Below are 23,911 nucleotides of genomic sequence, written 5' to 3'. Positions count from 1 at the left end.
GTGTAGGGACGGTACCTTGCTCAGGGGTATCTCAGGGTAGCTGTTCAGTGGAGTTGAACCCCCGACCTTCCGATCATGGGGCCACCACTCTACCTACTGAGCTATCCCTGCCCCTGAGGAAACATATTCCTTTATTATGTTTCCTATTATGAGGAAACATAATAACATGTGTAACTGCGTGAGCGTCATTCTATTCGATTTCACGCACAATCCGGCGCGTAGCAAAGGAACGCAGAAGGTTACCTTTCGCGTTTCCATGGAACGCCTTGGGACACGACAAATCGTCTGTATATTACGTATCGGGACTGAGAACAGGCTGGTACATTTCATGCTTTGGAGAGGCGTTGCAGTCAACACACACGTAAATACATGTTAGCCGCCTAGCTCGATCATTTTAGATGATTTGGTCACTACCAATTTCTTATCGCTTCCTCCTAGTAATGCAACATCTGCATACGTGTACATTTCATGCTTTGAAGATGCAAAGCGTGAAATGGACTGCGTGGACCGGTGTGTCTACTACACATTTTGACGTGACACTGGGTTGGATGATGCTGTAAAATTAATTGATCAAAAATGTTAGAAGAAAGCATTCTAAAAATATCCTCTATAAAAAGAATATATGTGGATTTGTAAACAGTGACAGGTACTGTAGCCAGGTTATCATATAGCCCTACGGGCGGGGCTGAGATAGATTTTGGTCGCCCGACTGGAGATATCGCTAGCTCCGGGACGTCGGGCTAGCAATTTTGCGAGCCCTGTGTAGACATAACAGGAATTCTTGGGCCATATATCCGTATCTGCTATCTGGACATTCTGGAATTTCTGCACAATATTTCAAAATAATGCATCTGACACTTATCGAGGTATTAAAAGTCTGGACTGAAAGGTTGGATTCTTACTACAGACATCACCATCCGTTGATCCATGCTGCCAGAAAAGCTAATAAACATTTAATGCTAATTTGAATTACAAAGCGGTACTCAGTGGTATGGTAATTTTTGACACACCAGTTGGTTAGACAACAAACTAAAGTAGGCTAATTGAATAATTCAATGAATGTTACATTAAGCAATGAAACATTAATAAAGCATTATATAGAATCATTAATAAATGATCACATACACATCACATTACCATAATTACCATAAAAACTTTATCTTGCTTTTCTTCTGAAAGGCCTATGAGTGAAGCTTTTGGCATTCCTGGTATTACAGCAGGCACAAATAAGATAACTAAAAGTGATTTCTAGCAAGTTAATTTACTGAACTCCCATCCGATTAATATTTTGCAGTCTATTTAAGTTAGCGTGCTTACTTGAATCACTCTCACAACCCTCACTTGCCTCCTTCGCTATTGCCTCTCAGGTCTTGGCTGCAGCAGAAGCTTCCTTTCCCCATAGGGATCATTAAAGTTTCATCTAATCCACCTGTCTGATCATCCATCCATTCACCCATCTGTCCATACTTTGTCAAGTCAGGTTTTATTTAGACAGCATATTTCACTCAACAGCAGTTTAAAATACCAATTTCCAATTCCAATTACCTTGTGTCCTGTCCATGATCTAGGTATGTATTTGCATAATTATTTAGCAGTTTTCATCAGTGTGCGAGCTGTTTGTCTGCAGCTCTAGACATGTAGTGTCATTTAGAATTTAAGAATCCAATGACAACGCCTTGGTGATCGTATAATTTAATCTGTAAGACTAATAAGATTAGGAGAATCCCATTTCGAAATCAGATGTACCCCCTCACTTATTTAATGAGAGGTTGTGCTAATATAGAGCAGCCGCAGCCTCGCAAGGGAAGGGGGGTTGGTGGGTGATGGGCTTAACCATTCTGTCTGAGAGGGGGTGTTGTTTAGGGAGGGTGAGACAAGCAATAGTCACCAACACTCACGAACACAACTGTCTAGACAACACAGTGAAAAGATCTTGATTCTGGCTCAGGTTCTACCACCGTCGCTGCTTTTAGTGTTTTAATCCAACATTTTCCGCACACCTCCCTTTTTCAAATGCATGGCTCTTTGTCACACATGCGCTTTCCTTCAAACCACAGAGACCACCCTCAGCTCAAGCCAGCCCTGCTACTCCTCTCCTCCTCCTCCTCCTCCACCAGCGACCAAGGAGGCGTTCTGTACTTGCCACAGCAGTTTGCAATGGACAGTACCACAAAGGCTAAGTGATCCTTTGCATCGCCCAGTCACTTGACAGAAACCACACCTGACAGCCAATCTAAGTGTTCAGAGTGAGAGAGAGAGAAAGTGAGTATAGAGAAAGAAAGGGGAACTGATGTGTGGATTACTCCTTAAATAAATACGATTTTAAACCTACACAGGACATTTATTTACTAATCGATAGCTACTTAAAAAAAGAAGAAAAAGCAAAATGGAAGAAGACATGGATGAGGGGCAGACCCAGAAAGGTAAGAAAGTAAATCTTTGCATGTTCTGATGAATTCATTTATGCACGTTTGCTTTTGTCAGTGTCAGTAGTGTCTTTGCGGAGACAACTGCACAAATGTAAGCCGTACCCTCTTTGAATAAAAGAGCATCTGTTTGTGGGAATTCTTTTGTCCACTGAGTATCAGCACTCCACTGAAAAGTGCACGTCTGTATGAGCCGTCTGGGTAGTCACAGGGGTGTGAACTGCTACAGCAAGGGCTGGACTGCCTTTGTTTGCTTGATGTGGCTTTCATGCTTGTCGTGATGACAGAGAGAAACACGAAGAGCATGGAACCAAACTGAACTACTATTATTACTAGTCTTTAAACCAGCAGCTTTCAGGTTCTGTCCTTTGTGTCGGAAAAACCGAGGTGCTGTGTGATGCAGCAGTGCTTTGCAAAATTCACTGTGCATTTGTTGCAGGAGGAGTTTTTAGGGGTTCTTTTTTTTTCATTCACTTAGGAGGGGCAGTGTATGCTTTGTGCAGAGCTGAATTGCTATTTATACTTCACACCTCCGCATCTTGTTTCTCTGCATGAATGATTCAGTATATGGTTGCAACAGTATAAAGCAAGTGTATTTTCTCATCAGTGGATTGGAAAAAGATATTTTTTGTTAAAGAATGACACAATACCAAAGGTAAAGAGGATGCTGTTCTCATGTAGAAAACACGTTTTTATTTCACCTCCCTTGCCTTCTTCTCTCTCAGATTTATTGTGTCAGGCATATGTTTGTGTTGCCTCCTGTCGCTCTTCCCCGCAACTTAGCACTACTCACAGGCACACACACGAACTGAAACAGTTGCCATGGCGCTGGCAAAGTCATTATCTACTCCCTCTTCACCCACTCCTGTTGATGACATTTCAGAAGCACAGGAATAGTTTGCTGTGTCTAAGAATGTGGGAGGAAGAGAGACAAGAAGAGGCGCATATGTAGAGTCAGAAATGATTACAGCACAGAGTGAAAAAGAAAATGAGAAGCTTGGGAGAATATAGTAAGCTTAATCAAACTGCTTGACTAAGCAGCGCAGTAGGAGAAGTTCTAGAAAACCTATAGATTTTGATCAAACAACTTTTAGTGGCATCCCTATGGGCAATTTGTGGATGACAGTTCGATAATAAAGCCATCTGTCAGATCCATTAATTTGGGCAGAATATTAATGTAATTATTTAGCACGTACTCATATAAAGCAAGCTCATTTTTCTTGAACAAAAGCTTATTAAAACCAAATTGACTGTTAATAACCTGTTACAGCAGAGGCTCTGCTTTGACATATGCAACCTGCTTCTCACACTTTTTTCGCCACTAGGGTGCTTTTATGAATCACTGCCCATGTGTCAACACAAGCAAGCAATCATCACGTGAATATGAGGAAATAAGCCGTGTGTTGTTTTATACAGTAAACTAAAGGCTAAAAACTAACTAAACTAACTAACTAACTAACTAACTAAAGGCTCTTGGAAAGTGACCAATACACACCAACCAGCTAACCGGCTAATGTTTGTTTTTAGCCCGACACCTTCTATCATAAGTCCGCTCTAGACAACACTGAGAACTACTGGACTGGTTTCCACAGTAGTTAAGATTGCGCAGCTTCTCCAGCATATCATCAGGCAGTTTGGTTGTTGGAATCATTTCCATGTTGTAGCCTTCCAATGGCAAAACTGAACAATTATTCTGTAGACCAGTGGTCCCCAACCTTTTTTGCGCCACGGACCGGTTTATGCCCGACAATATTTTCACGGACCGGCCTTTAAGGTGTCGTGGATAAATACAACAAAATAAAACTAGTACCGGTACCGAAAAAAAGATTTATTCATAACACACGTGAAAAGACCCAGGAAAACCGAGTAAACGATAAAAACAAAATAACGCTGAAAACCGATAAAAACCCAGAAAAACATACATTTCACACCTGAGCCTCAACTCTCGCGGCCCGGTACCAAACGACTCACGGACCGGTACCGGTCCGAGGCTCGGGGGTTGGGGACCGCTGCTGTAGACCATGTGTAGCAGAAATTATAGAAATTTGTGCATAAAAAGACCTCAATCACTGCCTGGGATCCTGAGTGGCTCGATGTCGAAACATACAGCCTTTTTTGTAAATCACAGGCTATTATTATTTAACCATTAAAAAACAAATAACACAAGAAAATACACCCTGGTCCTGTTAGTTAGTATTGTGTTTGAAAGGTTATAGCTTAGACTAGTGTCACTATTTTAAGTATTTCAAGTCAAGTTTATCACCATGCGCCAAGATGGAGGTTCTGGAGACCAAGTTTTATGCAATGCAATTTACATATGTTGGTTACCTAAATGATTGTATCGTTTATTAAATTATTGATTTGACAGCCCCTCTATAGTTTGTGAAGACAAAAGATAATTGCAATGACTCCTCTGATGATGGTCATGTTTCCACCCATGTCACTTTGATTTCATGCACATTTTTCTGGAGAAATATGTAATAGTTTGTAATAATCATTGATCAGTTTTGACCAAAAACTCACAATCTAACCTTAATTGCAAAAAAGTGGGATAAATCATAGAAAAGATTAAATACATACAGTCTACACTGTTAAGGAAAACATAATAACTTGACAGGCCTCTGTCTGCAGCAAGCTTCTACCCAATAAATGTACAGAAATTGGTAAGACTGGACATCTAGAAACACCAACATTTTAAAAGCTTCTCATTTTGCGTGACGCTGATGTAGAAGCAGAGCCCCCACAGTTGGTGATGTGCATTTTATAGAATAAAATGTGTATCGTTTACATACGTATTTTAAAGCACAATTCTTTATCATTTTGCTGATGAAGATATCATCCAAGCTACCAAACGGACTGTAGATAAATTGGTACTTCCAGCTCAAAGGGGTGCAGGTGTCACTGAGTGCACTCACAGCATCCTAATGCCCTTCTGTCTTCCTCTTCTGAGGTTGCAAAATCTCAGATTATGAGTCAGATGCACCAGGTGGGCACTGTTCACTTCAGCTGCTAGCCAAATGTATGAGCGCACTCTATGTACCAAAGTGGCCATTAGCAGCAGGGAGCAGTCCAGCGCCCTTCTGTTGAAAAAGCAGGTTTAGACCAGTATGAACACACGGCTAAATATGCTAAAAGTTCTGGAAATGACCATATGGTGGGTAATACTGTGGCTAAATAAACCAAACATGATTCTGCAGGTCATTTACACTTGATGTACTAACTGTTGATGAATGGAAAAACTGAGAAAGGCACACCTGTTAGCATTTCCTGAGCCAAGAATCTACTCTGCAAGGTAGCGTTTGTCCTTCTGTTTGATTAGCATGTGGTTGCATGTTGAGCATCTCATTTTTGTCCGTCTATAATCATGTGAGTAACATCGTGTGACTGTAATACACAATGGAAAAATTGGGTTGTAGTTTTAAAGGTTCACCGAGTTTCATGCACTTTGAATTTGCAGTTGACTTGATAAATGCCAAATCTGCATTAGGCTAAAGGCAAGGAGATGCTGCTTTGAACACAGTTGCTGTGGTCAGACAAATGGTTTTCCACTACATGAAACCACATTTGTTTATTTTTATCAAATATGATAAGAAATAAATTATTTAGAAGATATTATTCACTTCATGAATATATTACTTCATGTATAAGTAGCAGCTTATCTAAGAGCTCCTGTTCTCCTCTACTGCCCCTTATTGTTTTGAAGCCTGCCCCAGCCCAGGTCAAGAGAGTTCCACCAGTTGTTCTAGTAATTATTTCTGGAGCAGCTAAAAACCTTATGTGGGGTCTCTTATTGTTTTGAGCAATGACACAATGGTATAGATATAGGCATAGGGAAAGAGGTGTTGAAAATTACTTGCATTGAGATTGATGATAAACACTAGCTCACTGTAATGATAATATCTTAAAATGATAATATGATATTGTTGTCACTCAACATGATTGTGTCTTGTGGGTTGTGTTGAAGTACTAATATGCAGTATGAAGTACTCCACTGTTGTTGGACTCTGTAGACATGCTCTCACTATGGTCTATTGTTTTGGAGCTGTGCTTCAAATCCCTGCATTCTTTGGTTTTGGCTGCTTATAAGGTTGGCAATCAGGAAAATTAAACTCATTCCACCCTGTGAAATGGAAATACCTGCATGGTTAAAATGCATAAACCTAAAGTCAAAAACCTTGTTTCTTTTGCTGTGTTTTTGACTTTTGCCCCCCAGTTCCTGGAGTGAACTTGGCTTAGACAAAAGACACGTCTACAGTCACGCAGTCCTGTTTAGACTCTTCCATCTCTCTGTGAAAAAGGAAGAGAGGAAATCAGTAGCTGAGCTTTCAGGCCTGGTGTGGAACAACCTTTTAGCCCTGAAGGGGTTTTATGTGTAATGTGTCTCGTTCACTATTGTCCCACTGAATTTGTTGACATACAGTAAGTGGGTCACGGCTCTCAAGTACCCGGTCTATTCTCAGATTTTGCGCTGTGGTTGTTATGGCAACCATGCTGGTTGATTAAACATGCGCAGAGGAGATGGGGGCACACAGGAGCTGGAAAAAAACCTGCTCACTGCAGGGGAAGGGGGGTGGGGTGCATTAAAGGAACAAGGAAAGCAACGAGACACATGCACGCCCATTACACTCAGGCTGACACAGGCACACCATCCCCCCACTGAGATCTCGCTCTCTCTTCTCTCTCCGTCTGACCGGGCTCACCACCACCCCGTCCCCACGCAAAACCCCTAATAAATGCTATCTGTATGTGGGAAAATTGATCTCTCTTATTGGATCTCTCGTGTTAGAAATGAATGCACAGACACAGAATTAGATTATCTTTCCCTTTTCTGTCATCGTCTTTAATGAATTTTGTTAATTTAATACTCTAATGCAGCATGTCATTTATTTTCTCAGATGCTAAAACTGCATCAAAAGCAAAGCCTCATATCTCTATATGACTTCAAAAGGAAGAAATCCTTTTTAATTAGGAATGAACCAACACAAGCAACCATCCATCTATCCATTAATTTTCTTCCGCTCATCCAATTCAGGGTCGCATAAACAAACATTTGAGTAAAAATCTGCCCAATATTACTTTTATGTCTGATATTTCACTAGCTATGGAACTATTTTGGTTAAGAAATATGACATAAAAAATGTCTTAAAGGTAATCTAGCCTTAAATAGAAATTATTTTCCCAGTTTAACAGGACCACTACACGTCAAATACTGACTTATGGATGAACTAAACAAATTTCATAATGTGGAAATGTCTGAGAAACATCACAACACTGTAATTCGCAGAATTCATCCAATTCATCATCCACCCCGTTACTCCATAAATTAACCCTGCACTGATCTGATATGGACAACATTATCTCATCCCTCATGCAAAAGTTGACTAGGTCAGAGAGAATGTGTGTATGTGTGTATCCCTTTTGCCTGTCAGCTATGGCACTGACAGATGGAGGAGAAGTGGGAGGTGGGAGAGGCCCTGGGAGGGGGTCATCCTTTCTCTTTGTATTAGGGAGACGCCTTCTGTTGATTGGGCCACGGTGTTTGGGCTCTCACAAGCCTCAATTTCACCCCCTCCCTTTCCTCCCTTGAAAAAAAAACGTGGCTTTGTTCTAGGAAAATAAAATATTTAAAACAGTGCCATCTTCTAAATCTGTCTCTTTGTTCAAAACTGAATAGCATTAATCCTGGTTTTGCTAGAGTTAAGATTTGCGCCAATGAAATTTGTATTTAATCAACACGCTGAAGCAAGAAAATCCTTAAATGCTTTTTACTGATTGGAAAATAGGTTATTCTGAGTAAAAGATGCTTTGTAGACTGAGCTTACCTCAAACATTTGGGGGTGTACTCCAGTTCAGAATAAGGCAAAACAAATACATCACATATATTCATTCAAGTACACAGATGGTCCTTGTCACTGCAATGCTAGTCCATTTTAAATCTGCTTGGTTGCACCAAACTTGACAGTCATTGTTTCCTATACGACGCGGCCGTTCAACTACCCATGACCCCTGAAGCAGGCCATCTTTTATTTTTATCACAGGTGATGTGGGGCTAAGCAGAAAGCATGAAAAATGAATGTGGGAGACTTGTGTGCCTCCGCACTGTGCCACTTCTAAATTATTGATCAAGCATCCACTAACTCTTAGAATCGTCCGTTTGCCATTTTTCACCCACTCAGAGTCTCAAATTCATTTAGGATCAATGATGGTTTACAGAGAGCAAATGATAGCATGCACTGGTATTTTTTAACGGGGTGAGGACGACAGATAACATATGAGATCATAAACCAATTGCTGGTGATCTTTTATCACTGCAGTTTCAAAAACAGGAAGGAACATAGTACATGTGAAAAAGGGCAGCTAAGCTAAGAAGAAGTTACTGTAAATTCAGCTGTTTCTACTCACGTGAATACATTTTTTCTCTCAGACAAAGATGGAAGCCTTGTTAGTTTTTACGTTTTAACCTACATTTACAACTTTATCACTGAATCTGGTCCTTTTCTAACACACCTCTCTTTACTGCGTGTGATGAGTTTCCCTTCCACGGAATTAAGAGCAGACGATCAATAAAACATTAGTCGGTTACGTCCACTCAGTAATGCTTTTATCCTGCCTTCTAACTTCATCGTCAACTGTTTCCGTGGAAACTCTTTAAGTCAAGTCACATATAGGCAAATATTATCTGTGTGGTACTCTGTAGTTACATTTACAATACAATGTACAAACATACTAGTAGCCAATTCTGTTTACTGCTTGGTGGAAAAGTAGTCTGTGTAAATTCGCAGCTGCTTTATGCTGTGTGCAGAAAAGCAAGGAAATAAGCCTTGATTGAAGCCATCACTTAAATCATTGATATTACCGCTTGTTTCTCTTCATGTTAAATACAGGCTCCGCTCAATTACTGCACTAAATCAGCACCAGCATACCTCAAAGGCCGCTGCGTTCCTGTGTTTAAGATTCAAAATGCAAGAGAACATGTCTTATATCTATTGTATCTATTTCTGATGGCTGAAAAACCGTATTTTTCCATACAAGCGACATAGTTTGGAAATAAATAAAACTGGGAACATTGCAGTAATTTGTATCCCATCAGTACTACATACAAATCCATGTGTTTGTAGTACTTGACTCAACAGTTGACTCTTCCTCTGGCTCATAAATGGGCACTGTGGCCAAGAGGGTAAGTGTTTCTGAACTCTCTGCCTCACTCTCATCTTGTCAGTAATCACAGCTACATCAGTAAATTCTGTCAGTGCCTGTTTCCTGAAGTGATAAGGCAACTCAACATAATGAATCTGGGGTAAGAGGTAGTGACAGACAGACAGAGGGTACTCAAGCAAAGAACAAAAATAGCTACATTCACGAGACCTCGGGAAATGAATGAGTGAATCTGATAAAGTCCAGTTTATGTAACAGATCCTTGATTTCTAAGGCATTCCAGACATTATACTGCAAAGTTATCAGGATTGTGTGTTAACATGTATTTGGTTGGTCTCAGAGCCTTGGCACTGGTGCATCTGGAGACCTTTTCATGCATAAGTTGCCAGAAAAAGACAAGCTGACACCTTTAAATAATGATAACAGAAAAATTTGCTATCCAAAATATTGTAGCTGCAGAATGCAATCGTGTTAAAAACATATGCTTACACATGACTTTGCATAGTTTTATGCTAACCACACTCTTACTGCTTCCATAGGAATTAAATGTGGCGTGATTGGAAGGGTTGCATTTGAACAAACCTCAGGACTTCTGGAAAGTACTTTGCACAGTCAGAACCAAAGTGGAGATTTGGCAAAAATCAATCGCACCATATCAGCACAAACAACTGTCAAACACAGTTCCTGTGGACCTTGCAGTTACTGAGTTGATTGTGACCTTGAACTCGTGAACTTGTGAAAAGAATCAAAGTGTCGCATCAGCTGAGTCAAAGTCAACTGATTGAAATTCTGTGGTGGGACCTTAAGAGTGCTGAGAACATACAAATGCCCACAAACCTCAATGAACTAAGGCAATTTTGCAGCATGAACTTTGGACTTTGTTCCAATGTTCCTCCACAACAATGTCACAACCTGCAGAAAAGAATTACAAACTGATTCTACAAACTGTTGACTCGTGGGGTGTACTTAGTTTTCCACAGGACTGAATTGAGTTCTTTAAAACTGTCCTTTTTTCATTATTGTATTAGGATGCAGGTTTCCAAATAAAAACAGCTCTACTCAAAGTGGGACTATACAAAGTGATTTATATAAATTCATTTTTGATTACAATGACTAAACTGACACCTCAATTATGGGAGCTTCCCTCAAAGTATTCCTGAAATGCACTAAAACGGCAGAATTTAAGCAGCATCTGTTTAAGGCTTGGATCCAGAGGGAGTCCAGGCCATTTAAATCTACTACAGGTTCTCAGAGTCACATGACAGAAGGTGTGAATTAGCGTGAAAACACCTAGGAGCGCATGTCACGTGGCACTGTAAGTACCTGATAGTTACCAAGAGGCACTAAAGGTGAAGTCTCTTCCTAGGTGAATCAGTGGGAATGTTGGAGAATTACTAAGGCAGTGATGATAAAGGCAGACAAATGGCACTGCAGTCCCTCTATTCAATGGGGGAATCACCAGTTTCAGATATAATGCATACTATAATCTTTCCTCTAAACAACAAAAGGTTTGGAAGACAATATATATGTGTACCTCATCTTTAAACCTTAGATCTAAGCATACACTGTATGAGCTGAGAATACTTAAACAGAGACTAAAATCAGAAGCTTATTAACAGGCACAGCAGAGTTGTTTGGACTGTGTAGTGTGAAGTGTGAAAAGCTGCATGGATTGTTTTAGGATACAGCATTCAGCAAACACGGATATGGACAGAAACATGTTTAAAATATAGCACATAAGCTGAATAGACATTCCCCAGTCTAGCAGTGGATAACATCAGTAAGGATGTAGATAATCTAGGAAACCCTGGGTGAAGGTTGTAACTAGGGCTGGGTATCGTCACTGATTTCTAGAATCGATTCAATTCCGATTCACAAGGTCCCGAATCGATTCGATCCACGATTTGATTTAATTCGATTCGATTTGATTCGATTCACTTCGATTTGAATCTGGGAAATTTTGACAGTCAGAAATATTATAATTCAGATCAGTACAGTTACATATTTTTGTATCTATAAAAAGGAAGCTGACACACGCAAGACTTTATCAAAGGTGTGAGCATCACAGCAGATGCCTTTGTGTCAAAGTAGCTGAGGATAAAGCACAGAAAAACATGAAGGTGATTTTCCTGGCCTGGGATTTTATAAAAATATTCTGCAGTACATCAAAAACGAAAGAAAACCATTAATCAACACATGAACATTACCTCTGAAGTTACAGCGGTTTTATTAGAGACACGGCTAAGCGTTTTGCATTTTGCATAATTCTAAAAAGTTTAAATTTGTTCAGTATTGAACGGCAGAAATTAGGTTTTCTTTCCGGAAGTATATAAAACGAAAAAAAAACCCATCGGCCGACAGTGCTGTAAACAACGGTAGACTTGTGCAACAAGCAAGCTAATAATGCAGAAAACAGTACAGAGAGAGAGAGGGGGAGAGCGAGAGAGAGAGCTGTGCATCGTGGTTGAAGCAAAACAGTAAAAGTAAGAGTGAATACATGACGATGTTTATGTGAAGTGTAGTTTGGATCTTCTTTTGCTGCTGGTTCAGTCAATATTGTTTGGAGGGAGATAAAACTAACAGCTTTAGAATAAGCGCATAAAGGGCATGAACATAAAGCGCGGACCCGCCGACAGATCAGAATCAGCGAGCTGTCGGCTTTCAGCCCCGACCGTGTCCGTGCGGTCAGGTGAGAAAGGTGACATCTAACTGATTCTGATCCGCGGGTTGCGCTGTGTGTTTAAGTCTTTGTGCAGAATCCGTGTTCCTGCTCTCATTTACTGTCTTAGCTGTTTGGTGGTTGTTGAAATTTTGTGAGATTTCACCAGAGATTCTGGCATTTTGGGCAAAATAAATTTATATTAAAAAATCGATTCAGGATTTTAATGAATCGATTTTACGTTATCCAAGCCAGAATCGATTTTAATCGATAAATCGATTATAAAAACCCACCCCTAGTTGTAACTGCACCAAGCATTTGAGTGCTCAGCACAGCCCAGCGGGCGGACCAGCTACTTGGTATTCCACTCATGTCTGGATCAGAGTCACACGAAGAGAGTTGAGGAGGAGGAATATTGGTCTGACTGCTGCCTTGAAACAAAAGTGAAGATGACTAGACAACCTTTAAAAGAATGGAGCTGAAAACATCCTGAAATCTTATCATCTTTGCAACTTACAAGAGTCACTGCATCTCTTCTGAATGAGCACAGCAAAACCAATGCAGATGAATTTAATCCATGATCATCTTACATCTGATCAAGAGCAACGCCGTGCTGGTCATAAAAGCACATATACCACATTTGTATACTGACTTCAACTTTAATCATTTAGGATACTTATGAAGCAGCTCTCCCATTTTAATACAGGTCTAGCTGTTTCAGACTAGTCTGGCTTTGTGAAAAATGTATCTGTCTGGATGATATACAGCAAAACACTGCAATGCTGGATTTGTTTCGCACTTACACAGGAAATACCTCTGTTGTAGTTACTGGGAAATGACTGACTCAGTAGCACAAAACACACACACACACACACATGAGATGGAGACTCATAAATCAAAGCAATTCATAAAGGCAAACCTGGCTACAATATTTACAGACGTGGCTTCTTTGTGAGCAGTCTGTGTCACAGGAGATTGAAGATGAGCCTGAGCAGTGATTTGTCACCTTAAGAACCCCCTGGCACAGGAAGCTGAGGAAAGTAGAATGGGGTTAAAGGTCATGATTACTATGTGAAACCAAGGCTGAGTTTGTATCGCTAAATATAAAATGTCAGCATCATCCGTAGGGCTATAGAGCTGACAGAACAAATAACACAGTTGTTTGAAAGGGTTTTGTTGTTGTTTTTTTAACATAAGGGAAAGGAGTACTGCAGTCAAACTAGCTTGCAGTGTTACATGCATCGCTACCTCCCAGCTGGTTTAATTGCTGGAAAATATTAAATGGAAATACAGTGCACTGCATGCAGATGCATTTGCTCAATGCTAATGTGTTGATAAATAATTTAAAATGCAGCAAATACAGCAAAAATGTCTCTGTTACTTTGTGCCACGTCTGGTGTTTTTAACAGTCTTCGTTGGCTAATCTCGTTCTCCGTTTAGGATGCCTTGAATGCTGCATCAAATGCCTGGGTGGGATTCCATACCCATCCCTCGTAGCCACCATCTTGCTGTATGCTGGTGTGGCCCTCTTCTGTGGCTGTGGACACGAAGCCCTGACTGGCACTGTCACCATCCTCCAGGACTACTTTGAGGTTGTGAGGAGCCCTGTGGATTCACTGGATGTCTTTACAATGTAAGTAACAAAGATTCTAAACAGCCCTGTTGATCAGCAAGAAAACATAATTTGCATACTTCCACACTATAAAATACACAATTATATGTGCTTTCCCAGAGATCCACCGCACAATCACAACAAGCGTAGCCAATTTAAGACAGATATGTTGATTGCTTCTGTTTAACAGGCAAATGTAATGACCTGCAATTATCTATATAATTTTCCTGTGTGAGTATTTTTGTATGAATATGCTTGCTAACATCTTAAAAAGAAAGGGTAACTTCTTATTTTTATAAACTGCATTTCTGTTAGAGGTGGGAATCACCATACATCCCTCGATACGATATTATCACAATACTTAACGCACGATACGATATTATCACAATACTTAACGCACGATACGATATTATTGCAATTTTTTAAAATATTTTGCGATATTCAGATTCTGTACATAAAGATAAACTTTATCAATATTCATTTTATCTAATATCAAAGTCTCACACTCAGTCTTTCTCTCATTTCAGTTTTATTGTTGACAAACTGAACGGTTTGTATTACAGTCTAGTCCAACTTAACTGAATCAACCATCTGGTACAATTATAGCTATTCTGAACTATGCAGTTTATGAAAACTATGCAGCCCCTTCAGCAACTGAAGAATTTGAAAGTAAAATTAAAACAAAATATAATTTTACATGAAATAAAAGTTTTAAACTTAATTAAAATAAAACATGTCTTAAATTAAAATAAGTAAACTGTCATGTTTATTGCTGCCAAAAACAAAGTTAAACACATTTGGACAGTGGAGGAATGTCAGGATTCTTGCTCAGAAAAAGGATCAACATGCTCTGAAGTCAGAGCACAAAAACCTTTTTTGTAACAAAATATCGATTTCTGCTGTCCCTGTATCCATACATTATTAGCAAACAAAATATCACCATACTACACAGTATCGATTTTTCCCCCCACCCCTAATTTCTGTTGTTCTGTATTCCTTCTCCAGGATTGACATTATTAAGTATGTGATTTACGGCATTGCATCGGCTTTCTTCGTCTATGGCATCCTGCTAATGGTGGAGGGATTCTTCACAAGTGGTGCCATTAAAGATCTGTACGGGGACTTCAAGATCACAACATGTGGACGTTGTGTCAGTGCCTGGGTAGGGCTACTATTTTACTTCATGCTAACTATAAAATCTATGTCTATTACTCTATATAAGCTTTTGCTCTTGTCGGGAATCACCTAGTAAATGTCAGGTCATTTCCCAGGAACTTTCCCTTGAAGGCTGAGTAGCTTTCAATAGCTGACATTTTTTTTGTGGACAATGTGACACTACTCGTGCTCTCCCAAGCTCTATGTGTAATAGATTTCTTTTAGAGTTGACCCCTGTATTTGGTGAGGTTTCACTATTTTGAAAAGGCTGAAAAGGGTCAGCCACAATAGAGCTTTTACGAGTACTATAACTCAGCTATCTTTATTTTCCCGTATAAAAGAAAGTATAAATAGCACTGCATTTTTCCCCAAGGAAAGAAGACATTGAAGGGAGATATACAAACCTAATGTTTGATATATAGTACTTTCTCATAATCAATATATCAAAATCTTAGATTTCCCAAGTTCCTCTGCTAAAGAAATCTGTCTACACAGAGGAAAGTTGATCTTATCACCTTTTCTTTAGCTTCTCTTGAAGCTGTTTTTATTTAACAGGAAGAATAGAAAATGATAATGATTTGTTCTTTTAACTAACGTTTCTTGACAAGCTAATATCATATGTAGTACTTACAGTAATCAACCATCAAGGACAATATAAGGTTTATTTCTGATCGGTGTTCAATATGGTAATACTGCTGAAACAAGAACAAAATAAATTATCAGCACGCATCCAGAACATATGAAAGAGCATGCAGCAATCCTATAAAATAACTTGGAGGATATAAAAATATTAACTACAACAAAAACTAATCTCAGAAGACCTTGGCGTCAACATCTAAACATAGACGAGTCAACGTCTAAATGATCAGTTTTACACTAGCCACAGCGCCTTGGAAGGTGTTAATATTACAAATAAATACGGTTCCACTTCAGTAATCCATCTGTACTGTTTCCCCTTTCAGTTCATCATGCTGACATACATCTTCATGCTGGCTTGGCTTGGAGTGACTGCATTTACCTCCATTCCAGTTTTCATATATTTCAACATCTGGAATATTTGCCAAAATATTACTGTCCTGGAGGGACCCACCCTATGCCTTGACCCACGCCAATATGGTAAGCATGAATATCACTTTAGGATATGGCTAAATAATAAAAGTGAGTAAAATGATATTATTTTTTTAAGTATAGCACAATGAGACTGTATGGAAATGATAAACACCATATAAAAATTCACACTAGATGTGAAAATTTGGCATAAAGAACATAAAAACACGGATACATCTTGCCTTGGGTCACATTACACCACCGCCTGTGGCTGATTATCTACTTGGATTTCTCCACACAGCTGTTTCTAGGGTTTACAGAGAATGGTTTAAAAAAGTGGAAATATACAGTGAGAGGCAGTTCTCTGAGTGAAAATGCCTTGGTGATGCCAGAGGTGAGATGAAAATAGCCAGACTGATTAAAGCTACTACGAAGGCAACAGTAACTCAAATAACCATTTGTAACAACCGTATGCAGAAGAGCAACTCTGAACACACATCACATCAACCCTTGAACCAAATAGGCTGCAGAAGCAGAAGACCACACTAAGTGCTCCTCCTGTCAGTGAAAAACAGGAAGCTGAGGGTGCAATAAGTTCAGAAAAATAGCCAACAGAAGTTTGGAAAATATTGCGTGGTCTGATGAGTCTTGATGTTTGCATTTCTGCATCCTCACATTTGTGAAAGAATGGGGTGCTCTCAGGAGCTCAGTCAGTTCCAGTTTGGTATCATGATACGATGCCACCTGTGCAACAAGTCCAGTCGGGAAATTTCCTCACTACTAAATATTCCACAGTCAACTGTTAGTGGTAGTGCAACAAAGTGGAAGAGTTTGGAAACAAGAGCAAATTAGCCACAGCCACATGAAAAATCACAGAGCAGTGGATTGTGACGCACATAGTGCACAGTGGTCACCAATTTTCTGCAAAACCAATCGTTACAGACGTCCAAACTTCATGTGGACTTCAGATTAACGCAAAAACAGTGGGTAGAGAGCCTTCTGGAATATATTTCCATGGGCGAGCAGCTGGATCCAAGCCTTAAATCGCCAAACCCAATGTAAAGCACGGTATACAGTGGTGTAAAGCACACTGCCACTCTACTCCACTGAGTGGAGCCATGTTCTTGCAATCTGCTGGACGAGTCTGGGTTTGGTGGTAGCCAAGAGAACAGTACTTATATGATGACATTGTGCTGTATAAAGTTGTTGGAGGGGGAGTTATGGTGTAGGGTTGTTTTTCAGGAGTAGGACTCAGTTCCTTAGTTACAGTGAAAAGAACTCTTAGGGCTTCAGCATACCATATCATTTTTGACAATTTCATGCTCCCAACTTTGTGGGAACAGCTTTGGGATGGCACCTGCCTGTTCCAACATTACTTTATGACTGTGTGTCATTTTGAGGAACGCCAATAAAGACATGGATAGGCAAGTTTGGTGTGGAAGAAGTTGACTGTCCCCTAGTCCTGACCTTAACCCAACAGAACACCTTTGGGATGAATAAGAGCGGAGATTATGAGCCAGGCTTTCTCATCCAGCATCAGTGGTTGACCTTACAAATGCGCTTCTGGAAGGATGGTCAAAAATTCCTATAAACACACTCCTAAGCCTTGTAGAAAGCCTCCCCAGAAGATGTTAAGCTGTTATAGATACGGAGGGTAGGCCAGCATTATAAAAACCCATATGAATTAAGAATGGAATTTCATTTTAGAAATACAATTTATGTTAATGTAACTATGGATCATATAAGACATCTATCGTCCGATAACGATATAAATCACAAAAATGTAACATTTTCTGTAAATTCTGTGAATCTCGGGCAGGTCGACTTGTGTGAAGTGTTTCCAGCTGGGCGTCGTGTACCTGGAGTCGAGTGTTTTAACCGATGCATGAAACTATACATAAGTTGTTCTTTGTGAGTATTTATTACACTGCGTGTTGCGGGGAAAAGCCTGTTCTAACGTTTGAGTCTAAGGTTTATTTTTTAGCACCTGGCGGCTCTTTTTTACTTCTCATCCATAAACAATATGCATACTCTTTCACGTAATTCAGTTTATTTTGAAAAGTCTCAACAGGATCTTGAGCTTTATTGTGAAAGGTTTATGTGGAACATAAACAAGCGGACACGCTACTGTCATTGTTGCTAACGACAACGCATAAAAACTGTAGCTTGTCCATCCGTAGTGTGGTTATATTAAATATATGAGAAAGAGAGAACTTTAAGAAATTAATATAGCCACTACAGTGACCATCAAAACATGAAAATATATTGCCGTAAACAGTTTCTTTTGCGACACCACGAAACAAACGATAGTGTAAAATGATTCGACAGTAGCAAGGTGCGACTAATGAAGTGACAGGTGAGTGTATATGTCACCTGTGGGACTATGTGAATAGAAAAAAATGTAATATAATACTCTGATAGTCCATATAAACCTTTTGCCACTATTTGCATCCTATGGTCGTCTCTGCTGTATAATATTTACATGTATGTAATATACCGACTCATTTCAGGTATTGTGCCAATTGCGGAGGCCAGAACTATGTGCACTGGATCGGAGAAGTTCTACAGGATGTGTGAATCCAATGAGGTAAGGTAACTTTTGAGTACTGAATAATGTCTAATGTTGTCATGCTGTAAAATGAATTACACATTTCAAACATAAGACAAATCATTACGTAATATAGTGAAGACATCACTGTGAATAACTTTCCAACAGTGGCATTCCTTGCAGGTATTCTTCTAAATGTTACTTTTAAATGAAAAATAATTAACAGAACCTGCATCAACTGCAAAAAAAACCACCAGTTAGTCCTCATTACACCAATAATATTGTCAGATTTGTCAGATTCACACATTCTACACCACAAAGGCAAAAGAAAATAGTGCACCTATACTAAGGAACAGGGAAATCCAAAAATCCATTGCAACGCCATTCAAATTATTTGACTTAATAGTCAAAGTTTGACAGAAAACTCAGACTATGACCCCAAACTCACATGTTAGACAGTTGACTTCAGTATTTTTTAACACTGAAATTGCAATTTTTCTGATGAGAAACTTGAGCATTTACATACTGATGGTAAATGTGTCACAGATATCAAATGTGAATTTATGGATTTTATTAAAAGAATAGAGTCAATGAATTTTGATTGCCAAATATATCTGCTAACCCCTGAGGATTAATATGTCCTGCGGTTTGTTTTTGATCCAGCTGGATATGACATTCCACCTGTTCATCTGCGCCCTTGCTGGAGCAGGAGCTGCTGTTATTGCTATGGTAAGCCACCGATAAGAAAATGAAAACAAACTGAAATTATTAATTTATTTTAAGTAATGCAGTATTTTTTTCATGAAGATCAGATTAAGCTTTGCTGTTGCAGCAAACACTGTGCAGTGGTAAGACAATTTTTGAAAATGGAGGCAGGTGAGAAGAAATGCTGTAGCGGGATCAGTAGCTTCTGTTATATTTACCTGTGAGAGAATAGCTGTAGATAGGAGAGAAGGCATTTTGGCGCAGTGAAAAAGACAGTTTGTCTCCCTCCCTCTTTCGGAGGAGCCAGGCATGTCATGCCGTTGTCATGGAAACAGGGAGAAGAAAGGCTCTGAGATTGTTGCAAACATCACTCAGTAATCAGCAATTTGCAAGGAGCCATTTTCTGAGAAACAGAAAGTGTTTGCTACTCGAGATGATGGTGCAAATTGTGGGCTGAACTAGTTTACTCACATCGCAGTTTTTTTGCTGTGATTAATCCCTCCAAACTTAGCTGGAAAACCACAGAAGCACTGGTGCACCTCAATATTGAAGTAAAGAAATCACATAAATTAATGAATAATGTTCATAAGAAATAGAAAAACGACACGTGCAATAACAACATGAACAATAATAATAATAATTAATATTATTATTATTAGTAGTAGTAGTATAGCTTCTGTATTTTAATCTCAGTCAAATGGTCCTACTGCATATTTGCAGAGCAAATATAAAACTGTCAGTCCCTGTGAAAAGAAAAGCTGTGTAACAGTCTCAGTCATTAGACCACAATACATTCATTATAACCACTGCTGCCATGGTAACACAAGTCCAACACTACAGTTAGAATTATGCTGCCACCTGCTGGACGATTGTTGTCCTTAATCCAGGGGTTCAGATCAGCTTTTAAAGTCTATTCAGTATTAAAAATGAATACATTTAAGAAATCAATAATGATAATGCCTAGATTATGAAATACAGCCCACCGTGTGTGATTTGCTAAATGGGAATGATCATTTTCTTACAGATCCACTACTTGATGGTGCTATCTGCCAACTGGGCCTACGTGAAGGACGCCTGCCGGATGCAGAAGTATGAAGACATCAAGTCAAAGGAGGAGCAGGAGCTTCACGACATCCATTCCACTCGCTCCAAGGAGCGTCTCAACGCCTACACATAAAAACCAGCGTGAGGCCTGGCCCTGCCACTCCGGCCTCTCTCACTCTCTCTCTCTTCTTGCTTTCTATCTGTCTCTCTCTACCATCCCCTCCCGAGGGGGGGCGGATGGCGCCTAGGGCCCTCGCCACTGCTGATGTCACTGGTGCGTCATATGACAAATGTGGTCTTGGGGGGGGGAACGTCACATAAACCTCCCCAGTCACAAACAGCATTTCAGATGAAAAAAAAAAAAAGCCCCTTTACCTCTCTCATGGATGGTGTTATCATTTTGGCAGTTGTATTATTGAACAAGTTGAATAAGAGTTATTTAGTGCTGACAGTAGTTTTTGTGTAGTTTTTAGAGTCAGAAGTAGCAGTAGTATTTCTCTTTTTTTTTTTAATAGTGTACAATTGTTTTACTTTTCTTAAACTTTATTTTATACCAAGTGTCATTTTGCTTTCATGGATAATTTATTTTATAATGATTTCCTGAGGGGGTCAACAGGGGCTTCAAAGGGTTTTCAAGCACATTTCTCATGTCGTGTGTCTGAAGATTTCATGTTCAAGAACTGTGTACTGTATGTGAGTGGATGGTTAGTTTTGAAAATATTTTAAATTTCACAATACAACTATGAAGCATTGTAAGCCTTTGCCATACCAGTATTCCCAGGGATTAAAACCACTTTCACATGAAAGCAATTTAATCTGTTTTTCTATGTGAAACATAATTTTAAAAAGAAAATAGCAAGAGAACGCAAAAATACCAAATCAGAGTAAAATAATATTTGCTAGATGTGCCAAGCCTGTTAAACAGGAAATACTGACTTTGATAGATAGGATTAGTGAATTGAAGATAAATTGTGGGTTATTTTATGATATATTTGCCATTTAGATATATTTTCGGACTCGCACAAATGCACATGCAAACATGCTTTCATATTCTCTTTTTTAATTTCTAAAGTTGAACTTTATAAATACTAATCTCCTGCTTTGCAGTACTCTGCACTGTATATACTGATAAGTATACCTATATGTTAAGCACTGACATTTAAAGACATCTCTTGTGACAGTAAGAAGAAATCAGTCCTACCTGCATCTATCAGCCCCAACCTGAAAAGAAGTTGTCTGTGTAATGGCACTCCTTGGTGGAATTTTCAGATGTGAGAAAAGTGTGCGTCACCGTAATTTTGTTCATTACAGTAACTGTAACTTGCCTATAAATCCACATACAGAGGTGGCCTGTCAGTTCATTGCCTGGCGATTTTTTTCTTTCTGTCAGTATTTCTCAAAGCTAGTTTCATGCACTTCTTTGACCATTTCTGTGCTCTCTCTAGATGTAAGCGCATTGATGTTCAACTCAAAGTTGGATAACTGTACTGTTAGTAAAGACTGTGAATTTAGATGTTTCTCGTGGCATGGACATGCATCAATATAGTCTTTTTGACTCATAAGTTACTTTATTTCACCTCTTGATTTTTACACTATTGACTGTCTTGCTGGATAAACCTTTTGTTTATATGTGCAGTACTAAACCTCCCACGCTTACTGCGTTATGCTCCTAATATTAGCGACTGTAGTCTTTGAGTTGTGTCTATTTAGTTTGTGATGAGGTTTAAACCATGTCTTAAAGCTAATACTTGTACCAACATTGCATACTCTGTAATGATCTGAAAAAACGCTTTCAGCTTTCTCCTCGTATTAGTCTTTTGTACTTTCACTACAGATGCTTAGTAGCAGGCTTTAAATCTAATCTGTTTTGTATATTCATGTGCCAACAGCTTGAAGTGGCTTATTTGACCTGTATGATCAAATTTGCTTGCATAAATAAAATTCACTTGTGTACTTGTTAATAAATACCATTGGTTTCTTGTGTCCAGTTTGTTTTGATGTGAACCAACTAGGGGTGGGGGAAAAAATCGATACTGTGTAGTATCGTGATATTTTGTTTGCTAATAATGTATCGATACAGGGACAGCAGAAATCGATATTTTGTTACAAAAAAAGTTTTTGTGGACTGGAACATGCTCTGACTTCAGAGCATGTTGATCCTTTTTCTGAGCAAGAATCCTGACATTCCTTCACTGTCCAAATGTGTTTAACTTTTTTTTTTGGCAGCAATAAACATGACAGTTTATTTATTTTAATTTAAGACATGTTTTATTTTAATTAAGTTTAAAACTTTTTGATTTAATGTAAAATTATATTTTGTTTTGATTTACTTTCAAATTCTTCAGTTGCTGAAGGGGCTGCATAGTTTTCACAAATTGCATAGTTCAGAATAGCTATAATTGTACCAGATGGTTGCGTTCAGTTAAGTTGGACTAGACTGTGATACAAACCGTTCAGTTTGTCACCAATATAACTGACTGAAATGAGAGAAAGACTGAGTGTGAGACTTTGTTATTAGATAAAATGAATATTGATAAAGTTTACCTTTATGTACAGAATCTGAATATCGCAAAATATTTTTAAAAATTGCAATAATATCGTATCGTGCGTTAAGTATTGTGATAATATCGTATCGTGGGATGTATGGTGATTCCCACCTCTAGAACCAACTATACAGGCAGTAGCACAGGATTTTAAAGAGTTAGTTAAAACTCTTAGCTTTCCAGTGAATCTGTAAGTACAGCCAAGAGGATTCATTACATACAGATTAACTAAAATGATCAAAGAGTAAAGAACACTAATAAAGGTAAGAAGAAAATCAACTCAGCAATTACATTATACCACTAGATGTCATGCTTTATTCTTAATCACTTCAAATAAAAAATGAATAACAACCTATTGTTAAGCTACTCAACACTGACCATGGAATCATACTAGCATAAAAAAAGACACCTAACTCAGAGGATGTACTGGTGTTTTGTTTACACATAACAGACAATGTAGGAAAGAACCAATTTTAAATTGAATTTAAACACTTGGTTACTAGCAGAAACATAATTTGTTCCATTTCTTTAGGTTAATCTACAAAAATACCAAAGACAACAAAGTTTGACAGGTGTAAAATTGTATTTTTGCACTGACAAGGTGATTCCTAAAGAGCTATTACCCCAAATCTGTTAATCAAAAACATATCATACCTTGGCATGGGCGGCAGAGAGTCCTTAAAGGAATGTGATAAAACCAGAAAAATGTAGGACAAAAGAAAAAGTGGCACACCTACAGCATAATAAACAGTATGCGAAAATCATGTCCTTCAGAAATTGGAAACAATCCAGCAAAGACTTGACACACGACCTGAGAGATTCATCTGGCACATCTTCAGTTGATCCATCTACTGTTCACTGAAGCCTAATGAGAAATGGTTTCAGTGGAAGAGTGGCTACTGAGAAGCCATTCTTAAGGGAAAAAAACAGGGAGAAAAGGCTGATGTATGCCAAATTACACAAGAATTGTACAGAATATCAGTGGGTAAAAGGTCTCCTTGAGTGATGAACCCAAAT

The 23,911-nt window shown here is 38.9% G+C and overlaps 1 protein-coding gene across 1 annotated transcript; it reads left to right on the top strand.

Annotated features, from left to right (window-relative positions):
* The first annotated feature begins 1,911 nt into the window (after nucleotides 1–1,911).
* On the top strand, nucleotides 1,912–22,316 carry gpm6aa (glycoprotein M6Aa). Its single transcript, XM_006798849.3, has 7 exons — nucleotides 1,912–2,423; nucleotides 13,681–13,873; nucleotides 14,858–15,014; nucleotides 15,970–16,123; nucleotides 18,565–18,641; nucleotides 19,266–19,331; nucleotides 20,332–22,316. Exons 1-7 carry the CDS (start codon nucleotides 2,387–2,389, stop codon nucleotides 20,482–20,484), a joined length of 837 nt encoding a protein of 278 aa, XP_006798912.1. The 5' UTR covers nucleotides 1,912–2,386; the 3' UTR covers nucleotides 20,485–22,316.
* The last annotated feature ends 1,595 nt before the right edge of the window (nucleotides 22,317–23,911 follow it).

This window comes from Neolamprologus brichardi, chromosome 2, assembly GCF_056152115.1.
Source record: "Neolamprologus brichardi isolate AB-2024 chromosome 2, ASM5615211v1, whole genome shotgun sequence".
Lineage (NCBI taxonomy): Eukaryota > Metazoa > Chordata > Actinopteri > Cichliformes > Cichlidae > Neolamprologus > Neolamprologus brichardi.
The sequence above is the reverse complement of the archived record's forward strand: the minus strand, read 5'-3'. Positions and strand labels throughout refer to the sequence as shown.